At 54.9% G+C, this 19393-nt stretch overlaps 1 protein-coding gene across 1 annotated transcript in view; it reads right to left on the bottom strand.

Annotated features, from left to right (window-relative positions):
- LOC140390348 (uncharacterized) overlaps nucleotides 1–19393 on the bottom strand; it is a 222817-nt gene that overhangs the window by 125916 nt on the left and 77508 nt on the right. The window contains exons 8-11 of the mRNA XM_072475420.1: nucleotides 15224–15409; nucleotides 10205–10318; nucleotides 4226–4339; nucleotides 107–340 (exon numbers count right to left, since the gene is read on the bottom strand). Coding sequence (XP_072331521.1) covers nucleotides 107–340; nucleotides 4226–4339; nucleotides 10205–10318; nucleotides 15224–15409 — 648 coding nt within the window. The remainder of the gene's footprint in view (nucleotides 1–106; nucleotides 341–4225; nucleotides 4340–10204; nucleotides 10319–15223; nucleotides 15410–19393) is intronic.

Below are 19393 nucleotides of genomic sequence, written 5' to 3'. Positions count from 1 at the left end.
CTCCCATGCTCCATCGAGAGAATTCTGCTGCCCAAGTGCCCACCTGTCACCACCCTCAGCTATCCAAACCCTGCCAACCCCCCCCCCCCCACACCACTCTGGTTACCTGTGATCCCAGGCGGGCAGATGCACCGATAGCTGTTCACCAGGTTTGTGCATCGCCCGGCATTCTGGCAGGGACGGCTCAGGCACTCGTCAATCTCGATGTTGCAGATGCGTCCCGTGTACCCGGGCACGCAGGCACAGGAGTAGCCAGAAATCCCATCCAAGCAGGTCCCGTAGTGACATGGATTTTGAAGGCAGTCGTCAATGTTTGTCTGGCACAGCATCCCTTCAAACCCTACAGGGAGAGAGTTGTCATAATATCCACTCATGTATATAATGAGATGCAGACCGGTAGTGATTGACACATAGGATGACCAATGAACACACACGACACATAACAACCAATCACCAGACAGGACACCACCACTATAAAGCACACAGGGCATTAAGACTCTCCCTCTCTCTGCAGGACACAGCTACTGAGATAGTAAGAGTGCACAAGCTAGTGAGCACTATCACCATGAGGTAGAGAGATAGTCTGGTCAAGCCAGTAGGAGGTTATCAGTTAGATTGACAGAGTGTCAACTCACAGCAGACTATGTACCGCAATCAGGAAGTTCAATAAAACAGTGTTGGACCATCTCCTGTGTCAGAAGCCTGATTCTAATTTCACTGCATCCAGTTGCAGTCAACGTTGAACCAACTCACTTAACACATCAAGAGTGAGAGAGAAAGAGATAGAGGGAGGGATAATCAGTGAGAGGGAGAAATAGAGGGACACAGCGAGTGAGTGATTGTCAGACAGAGACGTTGAAAGAGAAAGTGAGAGAGACGGAGTGAGTGAGTGAGAGAGAGACAGGCAGTCGTTGGAAGAGAAAGAGACAGACAAACAGAGGGAGGGAGAGAGAGCGGGAGTCAGAGTGAGTGAGTGAGAGAGAGACAGACAAAGAGAGTGAGAGAGACTGAGAAAGAGGGATAGAGAGAGACAGAGACAGAGCAAGTAAGTGATAGTGAGAGAGACAAACAGAGGCAGTGAAAGAGAGAGTCATTTGAAAAGAGTGGAAGTCATTTGAAAAGGGAATAGAGAGGGTACAGGGCCAACAGGTTCCTACAAAGGTAAAGGGTGAGAACAATAAGTCTGGAGAAATCTGGATGTGATGGAAAATCAGGATTGGATAAGGGAAAAAAGGAAGTCTCCTGGCGAATACAGGGACCTTAAATAAATGCATGTCCCAGAGGAGTATAGAAATACAGGGAAGTACTTAAAAAATAAATTAGGAGAGCAAAGAGGGGGCATGAAAAAACACTGGCTGACAAAATAAAGGATAATCCCAACATGTTTTATCAGTATATTAAGGGCAAGAGGGTAACCAGAGAAAGAGTAGGGCCCATTCAGGACCAAAATGTGAATCTGTGTGGAGCCAAAAGATGAGGGGCGGGATTCTCCGATGCCGGGTCGGAGAATCGCCGGGGCGGGGGGGTGCGAATAACGCATCGCCGCTCCTATGCCAGTCCGCCGATTCTATGGCGACCGGAGAATCGGCGCCATTGGCGACGGTGCGATCAGCGCAGCGCCGGTCGGGGGGCCACTCAACACGACCCCCCCCCCCCCCGGCGATTCTCCCCAACGGGTTAGGCCGAATCCCGCCGGCGTCGTTCTCGTGTGGTCCTACCCGGCGGGACCTGGGAGTTCATGTTGCTGGGGGGGGTGTGGCCTAGTGAGGGGAAGGGGGGATCTGACCCCGGGGGGGGGGAGGCCTCCACGGTGTCCTGGCCCACGATCGGGGCTACCGATCGGCAGGCGGACTTATCCCGGTGGGGGCCTATGTTCCTCCGCGCCGGGCCCCTGTGGGTCTCCGCCATGTTGCATCGGGGCCGGCGCGGAGAAGGCACCGTATACGCGGACCCGCGGCGCCTGTGCTGATGCCCGGATCGGCAGCTGGAGCAGCGTGGGGCTCTCCAGTGCCATGCTGGCCCCCTGTGCGGCGCAGGATCGCTGATCCTAGGGGCCAGATGACGCCGTCGTAAAACGCTCCGGCGTTTACGACAGCGTCAACACTTAGCCGCAGGATCAGAGAATCCCGCCCGAGATATGAAATGAGTATTTTGTATCTGTGTTCACCACGGAGAAGGGCAATGTTGGTATATGAAACAGGGAGGGGAACTGTGGTATAATTAAACCGATTAGCAGGTTTAAGAAGGTTTAGTGGGTTTAAAAGTAGATAAATCCCCAGGCCCAGATGAGATGTATCCCCGGCTGCTGCGTGAGACAAGGGAGGAGATTGTAGAGGCTCTGTCGCTAATTTTCAAATCCTCTCTGGCCACAGGAGAGGTGCAAGAGGACTGGAGGATAGCTAATGTGGTACCATCATTCAAGAAGGGAAGTAGAGATAAACCAGGCAATTACAGGACAGTGAGTCTGGAATTAATCAAGGCTTTGTCAGGGGTGATCGTGGGGTGGATTCTCCGGCACCGACCCCGAAATCGCGTTCAGCGATGGGCCGGAGAATCCAAATTCCAGACAGAATCGGGGGCAGTGCCACTTCCACGATGCTCCACCCCCTCCAAAGCGCCGTACTGGCAGAGTATGCCGCGCCATGTACCCACAGCATCAAGCCATCGCCTGAGACCGGCCACCCGATGCTCTGCCCCGACCGGCCGAGTTCCGGTGTGGTCTCACCCGTCGGGGACTCAGCGTTGGGGCTGCGGACTGAGTCTAGCGCCGCCATAGTCGGGGGGGGGGGGGGGGAGGGAGGGCCGTTCCGCGGGTAGGGGGGGATATTATTCGGGGCTGCGGGCACAGTGGTGGGGCGGTCCGGGGCGCACGAGCCGGCCGAAGGGGGGGGGATTATTTTGCGGGCGAGTTCCGCGAGCGGCATCCGCCATGAGGCACCGCAGCCGCCGCCCTGCGCATGCGCGGCAATTCTGAAGGCCTTATCGGCAGCTAGACCCGGGCGCTCTACACTGCCGTCCTACTAACCCAGAGCAAAACGGGGAATGGGTGGCCGTTTTGCGCCAGTTTTCCCACCGTTCCCACACCGACGTGGGGGGCGAAGTCTCCAAATCGAAGAATCCAAAACTATGAGGGACATAGAGAGGGCCGATAGGGAGATACCTTTCCCCTGAGTAGAGGTATCAATTCCAGGGGACATAGATTCAAGGCAGGAAATTTAGAGGGGATTTGGATTTGAGGAAACAAAAATTTCACCCAGAGGTTGTTGGGAATCTGGAACTCGCGAGCTGAAAGGGTGGTTGTGGTGGGCACCCTCACAACATTCATGAACCACTTAGATGAGCACTTGATATGCCACAATATACAAGGCTACGAACCAATTGCTGGAAAATGGGATCATGGGGCTAGAATAGATAGGTGTTCAATGGCCAGCGCAAACTCGATGGGCCAAAGAGCCTCTTTCTGCACAGTATAACTCAACGACTCTGTGAGAATGGGTTCTTGAGAGAGGAACAGAAGAGGGATGCCTGCAAGCTCAGAACTGAAGCCAGAAAGAAGTCAACACCCTCAGGAGATGGGAGGAGGGGGGGGGGGGGGGGGAGGACCTAGACAAGGGGGAGGTAAAGAGAGAAATTAGAGAAAGAGAGAGGAAAGCGGAGAGAGAAGGGAAAGAGGGAAGGAGGGGCAGAGATTGAAAGAGAAGGCGAGACATAGAAGGGGTTGTAGAGAGAGAAAAACAGGTGAAAGATAAGACTACCTTCAGGAGAGAGGGAAGGGAGGAGGAACAAGAAGACTGAATGGGAGGGGAAAGAGGGGGAAATGGCGAATGGGGGGTAGGGAGATGGACAAAAGAAAGGAAGAAGAGGGAGAGAGAGAGTGAAGAGTGAAGAGACAGTGGGAGAAGTGTAAAGGAGCTGATGGTATTGGCGGGTCAGAAGGCAGTGGAGATCAGGTGGGGTGAAGAACTCACAGGGAAAACAGTGAGCTTAGAACCCCGAAAAATAAACTATTGAATCGTCGAACAGTTATACAGCAGACAGCAACGTGTCAGTGCCAGAACTCGAAAAAATGCAACATATACAATGAGGCAACGCACAATTCCTTTGTTCCAGTAACATACAGGGCACAGAAATCTCAAAAGTTTCATCTCCAGTTACATGTTGACCCTGGTGGATAGCAATCATTGACCATCGAACACGACCATTGATTGAAAAAAGCAGCACGCACCTTCTGGGCACTCGCAATCATAACGGCTGGGACCATCGATGCATTTCCCCCCATTCAGGCATGGCGTGCTGGAGCACTCGTCAATATTAATCTCACATCGCTGCCCAGCGAATCCTGGGATGGGGAGACAGGCAAGAGGTTAACATTCACAGGGGTAAACTGATCACCAACTGGGTGGGCACCAAGGCGGGTGCCCTATAAAATAGGAGAGGAAGGTGGGTCAGGGGCGCAGTCCTCCATTTGGGGTCATTCCTCAGCATGTAGACTTTTGGTTGTTGGGGCATTGTGTCAGATCTGTTTGATAATGTGTGTCATGTGAGGGTACCTTTAAGAAATGGATGCTTAAGCAATGTACCTTTAAGAAATGGAGCTGATCATATCACTGAAGTGGTGTCAGAGGGTGGGGGGGCGGGGGGGGGGGGGGTGGAGCTGAGCTCACTTCCGTTTTTTGAGCTTCAGTTTGAGAACGCAGCTGGGAGGGTCTGTGTGTTTTGCTGTGAGCTGCAGGAAGAAACACAGAGCTCGTGTGTTGATTTCTGCAATCCAAAGACTATAAATATATTGAATGTAACCTAATGTTCTCCGATTTTTGAAGGTTTGAAGTCTTTTGGATGTTTAAAGGAACAGTTTGAAGGATTATTTCGTGTTGTAGTCTTTTGGCATTATCTTTGAAGAATTGGGTGTTAAGATATTCAATGTTTGTTTTAAAAGGGTTAACTTGAGTTCATAGAATAAACATTGTTTTGTTTTAAAAACCACTTGTCCATTTCTGCTGTATCACACCTGGAGAGTACGCCGTGTGCTTCCCACACCACAATCTATTAAAAGTTGTGGGTCGGTTGAACTCCATGAAACACTTTGGGGTTCTGTAAACCCGGACCCATAACATGTGTCAAAGCCTGATGTAAATCCTTTTCCCATTATACAACTGACAGTGAAGGATGTGACACTGAAAAAGGGGGGACGGTAGAGGACCTAGAAAAGGGGGAGGTAAAGAGAGAAATTAGAGAAAGAGAGAGAAAAGCAGAGAGGGAGAAGGGAAAGAGGGAAGGAGGGGCAGAGATTGAAAGAGAAGACGAGACATAGAAGGGGTTGTAGAGAGAGAAACAGGTGAAAGATAGACTGAAAGAGAGCGAGAAGGGGAAATAGAGGGAAGGGGAAAGAGAGGCAAGTGGGGATAGAAAAGGAGGGGAGAGAGATGGTGAAAAAGGGAGGGGAAACAGGAAGGAAAAGGGTAGAGATGGGAGGGAGGGATGGAGATGAGAGACGGAAGGTGGAGATAGGGAAGAGGAGATGGGTACAGAGACAAAAGAGAGAGTAAGAGATAATTTTACCTCAAACCCAGATCTTGTGACTGTTTTAGCGGGATGGTGGAGGTGTCTGGATGAGGTAGCCTCTGTAGAGGCAGGCACTGACGTGGTCTTTTGACCCAGCCTAAGTGGGTACTGTTGGTCTGTTTTCTTACACCTGCATACACCTTCATCGAAACTTCAGCTCTTCGAAGATCCCGGGCGGGATTCTACGGGAATTGGCGGGGCGGGTAATTCTGGCGCCGAGGAGTGGCGTGAACCACTCCGGAGTCGGGCCGCCCCAAAGGTGCGGAATCCTCCACTGGTCGAAAACGGGTGGCCACTCGGCCCATCGCAGGCCGGAAAATCGCCGGGGGGGGGCCGCTGCTAATGGTCCCCGACCGGCGTGGCGTGATTCCCACCCCCGCCAAATCCCCAGCACCGGAGAATTCGGCAGCCGTCAGGGGCGGGATTCACGCCATACCCCGGCGATTCTCCGATCCGGGGGGAGGTGGGCGGGGGGGGGCGGGGGGGGCGGAGAATCCGCCCCCCTTTCCTGAAGGTTAGGTAAGTGTTGCTTTCTGATTGGTGAATAGCCAAACTGGATGCTGTGTTTCGGACATTCCCAAAATGGCTAGACAACGGTCAAGCAATGAACATCTCCAAAAAGAGAGAATCAAACCATCTCCCTTTGACATTCAATGGCATTAACGGGCGGGATTCTCGGATCCTGAGGCGAAGTGTGGACACCGTCCTAAATGCAATAGCATTTCCCGACGACGTCAAACATGGCCGCAGGAGCAGATATTCTGGCCCATACAGGGGAAATACAGGGAAGGGGAAAGAGAGGGAAGTGGGGATAGAAAAGGAGGGGAGAGAGATGGTGAAAAAAGGAGGGGATCCCGGCGTCTGATGCGCGCATGCGCAGTGGGACCGGCCGAATTTCCGCGCATGCACGGTGTCTCCCTTCTCCGCGCCGGCCCTGACGCAACATGGCGTAGGGCTACAGGGGCCGGCGCGGAGCAAAGGAGGCCCCCAGCCCGAGAGGCCGGCCCGCCGATCGGTGGGCCCCGATCGCGGGCCAGGCCACAGCAGAGGCTCCTCCCGGGATCAGACCCCCCCCCCCCACAGGTCGCCCCCGGATTCTTCCACGCCGAGGTCCCGCCGGGTAAGACCAGGGGCGAGATTCTCCGACCCCCCCCACCGGGGGGCACCGGATATTCGGCGGGGGTGGGAATCGTGCCGCGTCGGTTGGCAGGCCCCCCCCCCCGCTCGATTCTCCGGCCCGAATGGGCCGAAGTCCCGCCGATAAATTGGCTGTCCCGCCGGCGTAAATTAAATCACCTACCTTACCGGCGGGTCAAGGCGGCGCGGGCGGGCTCCGGGGTCCTGGGGGGGGGGGCGCGGGGCGATCTGGCCCCGGGGGGTGCCCCCACAGTGGCCTGGCCCGTGATCGGGGCCCACCGATCCGCGGGCGGGCCTGTGCCGTGGGGGCACTCTTTCCCTTCCGCCTCCGCCACGTCTCCACCATGGCGGAGGTGGAAGAGACTCCCTCCACTGCGCATGCGTGGGAAACTGTCAGCGGCCGCTGACGCTCCCGCGCATGCACCGCCCGGAGGTGTCATTTCCGCGCCAGCTGGCGGGGCACCAAAGGCTTTTCCACCAGCTGGCGGGGCGGAAATCCCTCCGGCGTCGGCCTAGCCCCTCAATGTTGGGGCTCGGCCCCCAAAGATGCGGAGCATTCCGCACGTTTGGGGCGGCACGATGCCCGTCTGATTGGCGCCGTTAGGGGAGAATTTCGCCCCAGGTTAGAACGGCGCCGGCGGGACTCGGGTTTTTGGAACGGTTGTTCGGCACATCCCGGGCGGCGAATCACCAGGGGGTCCCTGTAGAGCGGACCCCGACCGGCACCACGCCGACCGCGCCGGCGCCAATGGCACCGCTCTCCGGAGAATCGCGTCCCGGCGTCGGGGCAATTCTCCGGCCCGGCCCCGGGGTGAGAGAATCCCACCCCACATCACTGAATACCCCACCATCAATATCATTGACATGGGGCGAGATTCTCCGACCCCCCGCCGGGTCGGAGAATCGCCGGGGGCGGGCCTGAATCCTGCCCCTGCTGGTTGCCTTATTCTCCGGCACCAGAGATTCGGGGGGGGCGGGAATCGCGCCGGCTGGCGGGCCCCCCCCCGCGATTCTCTGGCCCGGATGGGCCGAAGTCCCGCTGCTAGAATGTCTGTCCCGCCGGCGTAGATTAAACCACCTACCTTACCGGCGGGACAAGGCGGCGCGGGCGGGTTCCGGGGTCCTGGGGGGGGGGCGCGGGGCGATCTGGCCCTGGGGGGTGCCCCACAGTGGCCTGGCCCGCGATCGGGGCCCACCGATCCCCGGGCGGGCCTGTGCCGTGGGGCACTATTTTCCTTCCGCCTTCGCCACGGTCTCCACCATGGCGGAGGCGGAAGAGACTCCCTCCACTGCGCATGCGCGAGAATGCCGTGAGCGGCCGCTAACGCTCTCGCGCATGCGCCACCCGGAGATGACATTTCCACGCCAGCTGGCGGGGCACCAAAGGCCTTTTCCGCCAGCTGGCGGGGCGGAAATTAGTCTGGGGCGGGCCTAGCCCCTTAAGGTTGGGGCTCGGCCACCCCAAGATGCGGAGGATTCCGCACCTTTGGGGCGGCGCGATGCCCGACTGATTTGCGCCGTTATGGGCGCCGGTCGGCGGACATCGGGCCAATACCGGAGAATTTCACCCCAGAAACTGAACTGCACCAGCCATGTTAACACGGGCCGGGATTCTCCGATCCCGCGGGCAACTTCTGAAGCCAGCGTCAAAAGTGGCCGGAGCCACTCCGGCGTCAATGGGTCTCCAGGCCAGGTATTCACCCCTTCCTCGGGGGCTAGTATGGCGCCGGAGTGGTGTCCGCTGCTCCGGGGCTCGAAAGCGTGGTGCGGGTCCGCACATGCGCGCCACGGCCGGCGCGGAGGAACACAGGCCCCCCGCCCCTGGAACTAGCCCGCCCGCCGATCGGTAGGCCCCGATCATGGGCCAGGCCACTGTGGAGGCCCCCTGGAGTCGGCTCCCACCGCCCCCCCCACCAGGACTGCCCCACAGCCAGAACTCTGAGGTCCCACCGGGTGGGACCACATGCAACCCACGCCGGTGGGACTAGGCCGAGTGCCCGCCGAGGCTCGGAGAGTCAACAGGTGGTCCGCTTTCAACTGCCACCGACCGGCGCGGCAGTGATCCCGCGGGCGCCCGAGAATCGGCACCGGAGAATCGATGGGCCAGCGTCGGAGCTGTGTGGCGCGATTCTCGTGCCCCCCCATCCCCCCCAGCGATTCTCCGACCCGGCGCGGGATCGGAGAATCCCGGCCATTGTATCTACAAGGCTGGGTCAAAGACGAGGGGGGGATTCTCCGACCCCCCGCCGGGTCGGAAAATCGCCGGGGGCTGGCGTGAAACCCGCCCCCGCCGGTTGCCGAATTCTCCGGCACCGGATATTCGGCGGGGGCGGGAATCGTGCCGCGCCGGTTGGCGCCCCCCCCCACCCTGGCGATTCTCCGGCCCGAATGGGCCGAAGTCCCGCTGCTGGAATGCCTGTCCCGCCGGCGTGGATTAAACCACCTCTCTTACCGGCGGGACAAGGCGGCGCGGGCGGGCTCCGGGGTCCTGGGGGGGGGGGTGCGGGGCGATCTGGCCCCGGAGGGTGCCCCCACGGTGGCCTGGCCCGCGATCGGGGCCCACCGATCCGCGGGCGGGCCTGTGCCGTGGGGGCACTCTTTACCTTCCGCCTTCGCCATGGTCTCCACTATGGCGGAGGCGGAAGAGACCCCCTCCACTGCGCATGCGCGGGGATGCCGTGAGCAGCCGCTGACGCTCCAGCGCATGCGCTGCCCGGCAATGTCATTTCCGCGCCAGCTGGCGGGGCGGAAATCAGTCCGACGCGGGCCTAGCCCCTCAAGGTTAGGGCTCAGCTAGTCAAGATGCGGAGGATTCCGCAACTCTGGGGCGGCCGATGCCGGACTGATTTGCGCCGTTTTTGCCGCCGGTCGGCGGACATCGCGCCGATTACGGAGAATTTCGCCCGAGATATTCTACGGTGAGTAACTCATCTCTTGACTCCCCAAAGTCCGTCCACCATCTACAAGGCACAAGTCAGGAGTGTGATGGAATGCTCTCCACTTGCCTGGGAGTACGGCTCCAACAACACTCAAGAAGCTCGACACCAATAGGGTACTGCTGCCGCACTTGATTAGCACCCTTTCCACAAACATGCACTCTGTCCACTAGACACAGAGAAACACTACCACCTGGAAGTCCCCTCCAAGCCACACACCATATTGAATTGGAAATAGAACATTGTTCCTTCACTGTCGCTAGGTCAATACCGCGGCGGTGATCCTCCGGAACTCCCTCCCTAACAGCACTGTGGGTGCACCTACACCATATGGACTACAGCTGTTCAAGAAGGCAGCTCACTACCACCTTCTTAAGGTTGTCCAATAAACTACTGGCCTACCAGCAGCCCTAAGAATAACATTTCATAAACTCTAAAAATATTTATGTCAATAGCTGTGACGTATTTTGCGTTATTTCATGATGGCGCCATGAGGGAATGCGAGTTCTAACTTTCTTCCATCCTTTAATTGGGTCTGAGGGCATTGCCCAATGTTGCACATTCCTTACCTAGAAGGCACTGGCAGAGCACACCATTCACAAGGTCCTGGCATATGGCGCTGTTCAGGCAGGGGTTACTCAGGCATTCGTCACTGTTGATCTCGCAGAACAGGCCTTCGTAACCTGAGGGAAGATGGGACAAGGTTGACGGGGGGGTGGGGAGGGAGACGGTCACATATTTGTCATGTTACTGGACGAATAATCCAAGCGCAATGGTCAGGGGACATCAATCTGGAATATAGACTAGTCTCCGAAATGGTGACCATGGCTGATCGGCCGGCTACACCTGCGACTTGCGGGGCGGCTACTTTGGGAAACGGTGCACAGGTGATGTCAATGAGTGTCTTTCCAACCCGTGCGATAGCAGTGAGGTGCAGAGCGGTCAATGCTTGCCGCTGTGAGTGTAAGCACGGATACACAGGTCAGTGCCTCAAATCACCGGCAGCAGTGACATTAGCAAATGGTGGAGGCCATTCGGCCCCTCTCCCGCCTGCTCCTCCATTCAATGAGTCCATGGCTAATCTCCACTCCATTTTAATCACCTTCATCCAATACCCTTTGACACCACCATTAGGATGATTGGGGAGTGTGGTGGTGATGTCAACTGTGTTCATAATCCAGAAGCTCAAGTTCTGGTTTAGCACATTGGGCTAAATAGCTGGCTTTTAAAGCAGACCAAGGCAGGCCAGCAGCACGGTTCAATTCCCATACCAGCCTCCCCGAACAGGCGCCGGAATGTGGCGACTAGGGGCTTTTCACAGTAACTTCATTCGAAGCCTACTTGTGACAATAAGCGATTTTCATTTCATTTCATTCATGCTCTGGGGACATGGGCTCAAATCACCCAGGGATTTATATTCAGTTAACTAATATACATGGAATATTAAAATAAAAGTTAGTCAATAGCTCACCAACTGTAATCCATTGTTGAAAAAACCTATCTGGTTGACTAATGTCCCCAGAGGAAATCTGCCTTCCTTACCCGGTCTGGCCTACTCGTGGCTCCAGACGCCCACCAATGTTGATCCTTTTTTAAAAAAAAAAATTTAGAGTGCCCAATTCATTTTTTCCAATTAAGGGGCAATTTAGCGTGGCCAATCCACCTGGCCTGCACATCTTTGGGATGTGGGGGCGAAACCCACGCAAACATGGGGAGAATGTGCAAACTCTGTGACCTAGAGCCGGGATCGAACCTGGGACCTCGGTACCGTGAGGCAGCAGTGCTAACCCACTGCGCCACCGTGCTGCCCCAATGTGGTTGATTCTTAACTGTCCACTGAAATGTTCCAGCAGACCACATAGCACAAGGAAAATTCGGGATGGGAAAGAAAGGCTGGCCCTGCCAGCAACACACACATCCCATGAAAACGTTTAAATATTCACTGCAGGGCATTGTCAGCTCTGCTCTGGGATTTCCAACCATACCCAGGCCTAATCCTGAAGGCTTCATCACATGGCCTCCATTGCTCCATTCACCTCATCCCCCTCTCCCCCCCCCCCCCCACCATTGACTCACCCCCGAGCCAATTGGAGAGAGAATGGTTTGAATTCCAAATTGGTAAGTATTGCAGCCCACTTCAATAAACTGGTGACATCTGGGCCTACACCAGGACAAACGGGTCAGTGGAGATCATCGTGACAACCCAGCCAGATGACTCTCACTCTTTAGGGAACGGCAGGGAACCTGTCACCTCTCCCAGTCTGGCATATCATTTACCAGAGTCATCAGCAAAGCCAGATATGTTTCTCCCAGAAATGGTCCACAAAGTAAACAATGAAGCTGTGCCCTTACCTGCCCATGCAGATATTGACCTCACCGCCCATGCAGAATGTAACCATACCCTCCTATGTAGTTTGTGACCTTTCCCGCCCATGCAGATTGTGTCCTCACTGCCCATGCAGTTTGTGACCTCACCGCCCATGCAGTTTGTGACCTCACCGCCCATGGAGATTGTGACCTCACCGCAACTTTGGATTATGCCTCACCGCCCATGCAGATTGTGACCTCACCACCCATGCAGATTGTGACCTCACCGTCCATGCACATTATGAATCAACCACCCAACTAGATTGTGATCTCACTGCCCATGTAGATTGTGACCTCACCGCCCTTGCAGATTGTGAATCACCCACCCATGTAGATTGTGACCTCACTGCCCATGTAGATTGTGACCTCACCGCCCATGCAGATTGTGACCTCACCGTCCATGCACATTATGAATCAACCACCCAACTAGATTGTGATCTCACTGCCCATGTAGATTGTGACCTCACCGCCCTTGCAGATTGTGAATCACCCACCCATGTAGATTGTGACCTCACTGCCCATGTAGATTGTGACCTCACCGCCCATGCAGATTGTGACCTCACCGTCCATGCACATTATGAATCAACCACCCAACTAGATTGTGATCTCACTGCCCATGTAGATTGTGACCTCACCGCCCTTGCAGATTGTGAATCACCCACCCATGCAGATTGTGACCTCACCGCCCATGCAGATTGTGAATCACCCACCCATGTAGATTGTGACCTCACTGCCCATGTAGATTGTGACCTCACCGCCCATGCAGATTGTGACCTCACTGATCATGTAGATTGTGACCTCACCACCCAGGCAGATTATGACCTCACGACACATGCAGATTGTGACCTCACCACCCATGCAGATTGTGACCTCACCGCCCATGCGGATTGTGACCTCATCGCCCATGCAGATTGTGACCTCACTGCCCATGCAGATTGTGACCTCGCCACCCATGTGGATTGTGACCTCACCTCCCATGCGGATTGTGACCTCATCGCCCATGCAGGTTGTGACCTCACCGCCCATGCAGATTGTGACCTCGCCGCCTTTGCAGAGTGTGATCTCACCGCCCATGCGGATTGTGACCTCACTATCCATGCAGATTGTAATCTCACCACCTATGCAGATTGTGACCTTATACACACATGCAGGTTGTGGCCTCACTGCCGGTGGAGATTCTGACCTCACCACCCATGCAGATTGTGACCTCACCGCCCATGCGGATTGTGACCTCACCGCCCATGCAGATTGTGACCTCACTGCCCATGTAGATTGTGACCTCACCGCCCATGCGGATTGTGACCTCACCGCCCATGCAGATTGTGACCTCACTGCCCATTTAGATTGTGACCTCACTGCCAATGTAAATTGTGACCTCACTGCCCATGCAGATTGTGACCTCACTGCCCATGTAGATTGCGATCTCACTGCCCATGTAGATTGCGATCTCACTGCCCATGTAGATTGTGATCTCACTGCCCATTTAGATTGTGACCTCACTGCCAATGTAGATTGTGACCTCACTGCCCATGCAGATTGTGACCTCACTGCCCATGTAGATTGCGATCTCACTGCCCATGTAGATTGTGATCTCACTGCCCATTTAGATTGTGACCTCACTGCCAATGTAGATTGTGACCTCACTGCCCATGCAGATTGTGACCTCACTGCCCATGTAGATTGTTATCTCACTGCCCATGCAGATAGTGACCTTACCCACCCATGTAGATTGTGACCTTACCCGCCCATTTAGATTGTGACCTCACTGCCCATGTAGATTGTGACCTTACCCGCCCATGTAGATTGTGACCTCACTGCCCATGTAGATTGTGACCTTACCCACCCATGTAGATTGTGACCTCACTGCCAATGTAGATTGTGACCTCACTGCCCATGCAGATTGTGACCTCACTGCCCATGTAGATTGCGATCTCACTGCCCATGCAGATTGTTATCTCACTGCCCATGCAGATAGTGACCTTACCCACCCATGTAGATTGTGACCATACCCGCCCATTTAGATTGTGACCTCACTGCCCATTTAGATTGTGACCTCACTGCCCATGCAGATTGTGACCTCACTGCCCATGTAGATTGTGATCTCACTGCCCATTTAGATTGTGACCTCACTGCCCATTTAGATTGTGACCTCACTGCCCATGCAGATTGTGACCTCACTGCCCATGTAGATAGTGACCTTACCCACCCATTTAGATTGTGACCTCACTGCCCATGTAGATTTTGACCTCACTGCCCATGTAGATTGTGACCTTACCCGCCCATTTAGATTGTGACCTCACTGCCCATGCAGATTGTGACCTCACTGCCCATTTAGATTGTGACCTCACTGCCCATGCAGATTGTGACCTCACTGCCCATTTAGATTGTGACTTCACTGCCCATGCAGATTGTGACCTCACTGCCCATGTAGATTGTGATCTCACTGCCCATGTAGATAGTGACCTTACCCGCCCATTTAGATTGTGACCTCACTGCCCATGTAGATTTTGACCTCACTGCCCATGTAGATTGTGATCTCACTGCCCATGTAGATTGTGATCTCACTGCCCATGTAGATTGTGACCTCACTGCCCATGTAGATAGTGACCTTACCCGCCCATTTCGATTGTGACCTCACTGCCCATGTAGATTTTGACCTCACTGCCCATGTAGATTGTGATCTCACTGCCCATGTAGATTGTGATCTCACTGCCCATGTAGATAGTGACCTTACCCGCCCATTTAGATTGTGACCTCACTGCCCATGTAGATTTTGACCTCACTGCCCATGTAGATTGTGACCTTACCCGCCCATTTAGATTGTGACCTCACTGCCCATGCAGATTGTGATCTCACTGCCCATGTAGATTGTGATCTCACTGCCCATGCAGATTGTGATCTCACTGCCCATGCAGATTGTGATCTCACTGCCCATGTAGATTGTGATCTCACTGCCCATGCAGATTGTGACCTCACTGCCCATGTAGATTGTGATCTCACTGCCCATGTAGATTGTGATCTCACTGCCCATGCAGATTGTGACCTTACCCACCCATGTAGATTGTGACCTCACCGGCCATATAGATTGTGACATTACCCGCCATGCAGATTGTGACATTACCTATCCATGCAGGTTGTGAAGATACCCGTGAATGCAGAATGTGAATCACCTGCTGGTGCATATTGTGACTTTCACCCACCCATGCAGGTTGCGATCTTACCCGCCATGCAAATGCACTTAAACTCGCCAATCTGATCCAGGCATGTCGCCTCATTCCGGCATGGATTCGACCGGCACTCATTGATGTCCAGTTCACAACGTGCGCCCGTGTATCCCGCCAGGCACCGACACTCGAAGGAGCCCACGTTGTTCTCGCATCGGCCATTCAGTTCACAGGGGTTGGCATCTGCCCAGGAAGATTCCGGAAAATAACAGTGTTAGGCTGTTTTAAACGTGCTGTTAAGGGCGAGAGAAGTCATGATAACAGGATTCTCCCCATTTTGTGACCTCAGTACTCAGGAAAGAGCATTCAATCTCACCATCAGGTTAACCAGCTTGAATCTGGTCATCAAAATATGAAAACTACAATGTTTGGTTAAGGGAAATGTGCAACGTACAGAATAGAGCCACATTCCATATGACCACATATGTGTCAGCTGTGCTTCAGTGGGTAGCACAGTAACCTTGACACAAAAGGGTGCAGGTTGTAGTCGTTCCAGTGGCGGACACATAATCTAAGATGATACTCCCAGTGTCACACTGACAGAGTGCTGCATTATCACAGGGACAGTGCTGAAAGAGTGATGCACTGTCGAAGGGACTGTATTGAATGATGCTGCACTGTCAGAGGGATAATTCTGAGGGCATGCTGCACTGTTAGGGAGGTAATAGTGAATGAATGCTGCACTGTTGGAGGAACAGTATCGAGGGATGCTGTACTGCGCATTGCCAGCAGGGCAGTACTGTTGGAGTGCTGCACTGTTAGAGGGTCAGTACTGTTGGGGTGCTACACTGTCAGAGGGTCAGTACTGAGGGAGTGCTGCACTGTCAGAGGGTCAGTACTGAGGGAGTGCTGCACTGTCAGAGGGTCAGTACTGTTGGGGTGCTACACTGTCAGAGGTTCAGTACTGAGGGTGTGCTGCACTGTCAGAGGGTCAGTACTTTTGGGGTGCTACACTGTCAGAGAGTCAGTACTGAGGGACTGTTGTACTGTCAGAGGGTCAGTACTGAGGGAGTGCTGCACTGTCAGAGGGTCACTACTGTTGGGGTGCTACACTGTCAGAGGGTCAGTACTGAGGGAGTGCTGCACTGTCAGAGGGTCAGTACTGAGGGACTGTTGTACTGTCAGAGGGTCACTACTGTTGGGGTGCTACACTGTCAGAGGTTCAGTACTGAGGGAGCGCTGCACTGTCAGAGTGTCAGTACTGAGGGAGTGCTGCACTGTCAGAGGGTCAGTGCTGAGGGAGTGCTACACTGTCAGAGGGTCAGTACTGAGGGAGTGCTGCACTGTCAGAGGGTCAGTACTTTTGAGGTGCTACACTGCCAGAGGGTCAGTACTGAGGGAGTGCTGCACTGTCAGAGGGTCAGTACTGAGGGAGTGCTGCACAGTCAGAGAGTCAGCACTGAGGGAGTGCTGCACTGTCTGAGCGTCAGTACTGAGGGAGTGCTGCACTGTCAGAGGGTCAGTACTTTTGAGGTGCTACACTGCCAGAGGGTCAGTACTGAGGGAGTGCTGCACTGTCAGAGGGTCAGAGCTGAGGGAGTGCTACACTGTCAGAGGGTCAGTACTGAGGGAGAGCTGCACTGTCAGAAGGTCAGTACTGAGAGAGAGCAGCACTGTCAGAGTGTCAGCACTGAGGGAGTACTGCATTGTTAGAAGGTCTGTACTGAGGGAGTGCTGCACTGTCAGAGGGTCAGTACTGAGGGAGTGCTGCACAGTCAGAGTGTCAGCACTGAGGGAGTACTGCACTGTTAGAAGGTCTGTACTGAGGGAGTGCTGCACTGTCAGAAGGTCAGTACTGAGAGAGGGCAGCACTGTCAGAGGGTCAGTACTGAGGGAGTGCTGCACAGTCAGAGTGTCAGCACTGAGGGAGTACTGCACTGTCAGAGGGTCAGTACTGAAGGAGTGCTGTACTGTCAGAGGGTCAGTACTTTTGAGGTGCTACACTGCCAGAGGGTCAGTACTGAGGGAGTGCTGCACTGTCAGAGGGTCAGAGCTGAGGGAGTGCTACACTGTCAGAGGGTCAGTACTGAGGGAGTGCTGCACAGTCAGAGTGTCAGCACTGAGGGAGTACTGCACTGTCAGAAGGTCAGTACTGAGAGAGAGCAGCACTGTCAGAGGGTCAGTACTGAGGGAGTGCTGCACAGTCAGAGTGTCAGCACTGAGGGAGTACTGCACTGTCAGAGGGTCAGTACTGAAGGAGTGCTGTACTGTCAGAGGGTCAGTACTTTTGAGGTGCTACACTGCCAGAGGGTCAGTACTGAGGGAGTGCTGCACTGTCAGAGGGTCAGAGCTGAGGGAGTGCTACACTGTCAGAGGGTCAGTACTGAGGGAGTGCTGCACAGTCAGAGTGTCAGCACTGAGGGAGTACTGCACAGTTAGAAGGTCTGTACTGAGGGAGGGCAGCACTGTCAGAGGGTCAGTACTGAGGGAGTGCTGCACAGTCAGAGTGTCAGCACTGAGGGAGTACTGCACTGTCAGAGGGTCAGTACTGAAGGAGTGCTGTACTGTCAGAGGGTCAGTACTTTTGAGGTGCTACACTGCCAGAGGGTCAGTACTGAGGGAGTGCTGCACTGTCAGAGGGTCAGAGCTGAGGGAGTGCTACACTGTCAGAGGGTCAGTACTGAGGGAGTGCTGCACAGTCAGAGTGTCAGCACTGAGGGAGTACTGCACTGTCAGAAGGTCAGTACTGAGAGAGAGCAGCACTGTCAGAGGGTCAGTACTGAGGGAGTGCTGCACAGTCAGAGTGTCAGGACTGAGGGAGTACTGCACTGTTAGAAGGTCTGTACTGAGGGAGTGCTGCACTGTCAGAGGGTCAGTACTGAGAGAGGGCAGCACTGTCAGAGGGTCAGTACTGAGGGAGTGCTTCACAGTCAGAGTGTCAGCACTGAGGGAGTACTGCACTGTCAGAGGGTCAGTACTGAAGGAGTGCTGTACTGTCAGAGGGTCAGTACTTTTGAGGTGCTACACTGCCAGAGGGTCAGTACTGAGGGAGTGCTGCACTGTCAGAGGGTCAGTACTGAGGGAGTGCTGCACAGTCAGAGTGTCAGCACTGAGGGAGTACTGCACTGTTAGAAGGTCTGTACTGAGGGAGTGCTGCACTGTCAGAAGGTCAGTACTGAGAGAGGGCAGCACTGTCAGAGGGTCAGTACTGAGGGAGTGCTGCACAGTCAGAGTGTCAGCACTGAGGGAGTACTGCACTGTCAGAGGGTCAGTACTGAAGGAGTGCTGTACTGTCAGAGGGTCAGTACTTTTGAGGTGCTACACTGCCAGAGGGTCAGTACTGAGGGAGTGCTGCACTGTCAGAGGGTCAGAGCTGAGGGAGTGCTACACTGTCAGAGGGTCAGGACTGAGGGAGTACTGCACTGTTAGAAGGTCTGTACTGAGGGAGTGCTGCACTGTCAGAGGGTCAGTACTGAGAGAGGGCAGCACTGTCAGAGGGTCAGTACTGAGGGAGTGCTGCACAGTCAGAGTGTCAGCACTGAGGGAGTACTGCACTGTCAGAGGGTCAGTACTGAAGGAGTGCTGTACTGTCAGAGGGTCAGTACTTTTGAGGTGCTACACTGCCAGAGGGTCAGTACTGAGGGAGTGCTGCACTGTCAGAGGGTCAGAGCTGAGGGAGTGCTACACTGTCAGAGGGTCAGTACTGAGGGAGTGCTGCACAGTCAGAGTGTCAGCACTGAGGGAGTACTGCACAGTTAGAAGGTCTGTACTGAAGGAGTGCTGCACTGTCAGAGTGTCAGCACAGAGGGAGTACTGCACAGTCAGAGTGTCTGCACTGAGGGAGTACTGCACTGTCAGAGGGTCAGTACTGAAGGAGTGTTGTACTGTCAGAGGGTCAGTACTGAGGGAGTGCTGCACTGTCAGAGGGTCAGTGCTGAGGGAGTGCTGCACTGTCAGAGGGTCAGTACTGAGGGAGTGCTGCACTGTCAGAGGGTCAGTGCTGAGGGAGTGCTGCACTGTCAGAGGGTCAGTACTGAGGGAGTGCTGCACTGTCAGACGGGCAGTACTGAGGGAGTGCTGCACTGTTAGAGGGTCAGTACTGAGGGAGAGCTGCACTGTCAGAGGGTCAGTACTGAGGGAGTGCTGCACTGTCAGAGGGTCAGTACTGAGGGAGTGCTGCACTGTCAGAGGGTCAGCACTGAGAGAGAGCTGCTGTCAGAGGGTCAG

The sequence above is a fragment of the Scyliorhinus torazame genome, chromosome 14 (genome assembly GCF_047496885.1).
Source record: "Scyliorhinus torazame isolate Kashiwa2021f chromosome 14, sScyTor2.1, whole genome shotgun sequence".
Taxonomy (NCBI): domain Eukaryota; kingdom Metazoa; phylum Chordata; class Chondrichthyes; order Carcharhiniformes; family Scyliorhinidae; genus Scyliorhinus; species Scyliorhinus torazame.
This window is presented reverse-complemented; position numbering and strand designations above follow the sequence as displayed.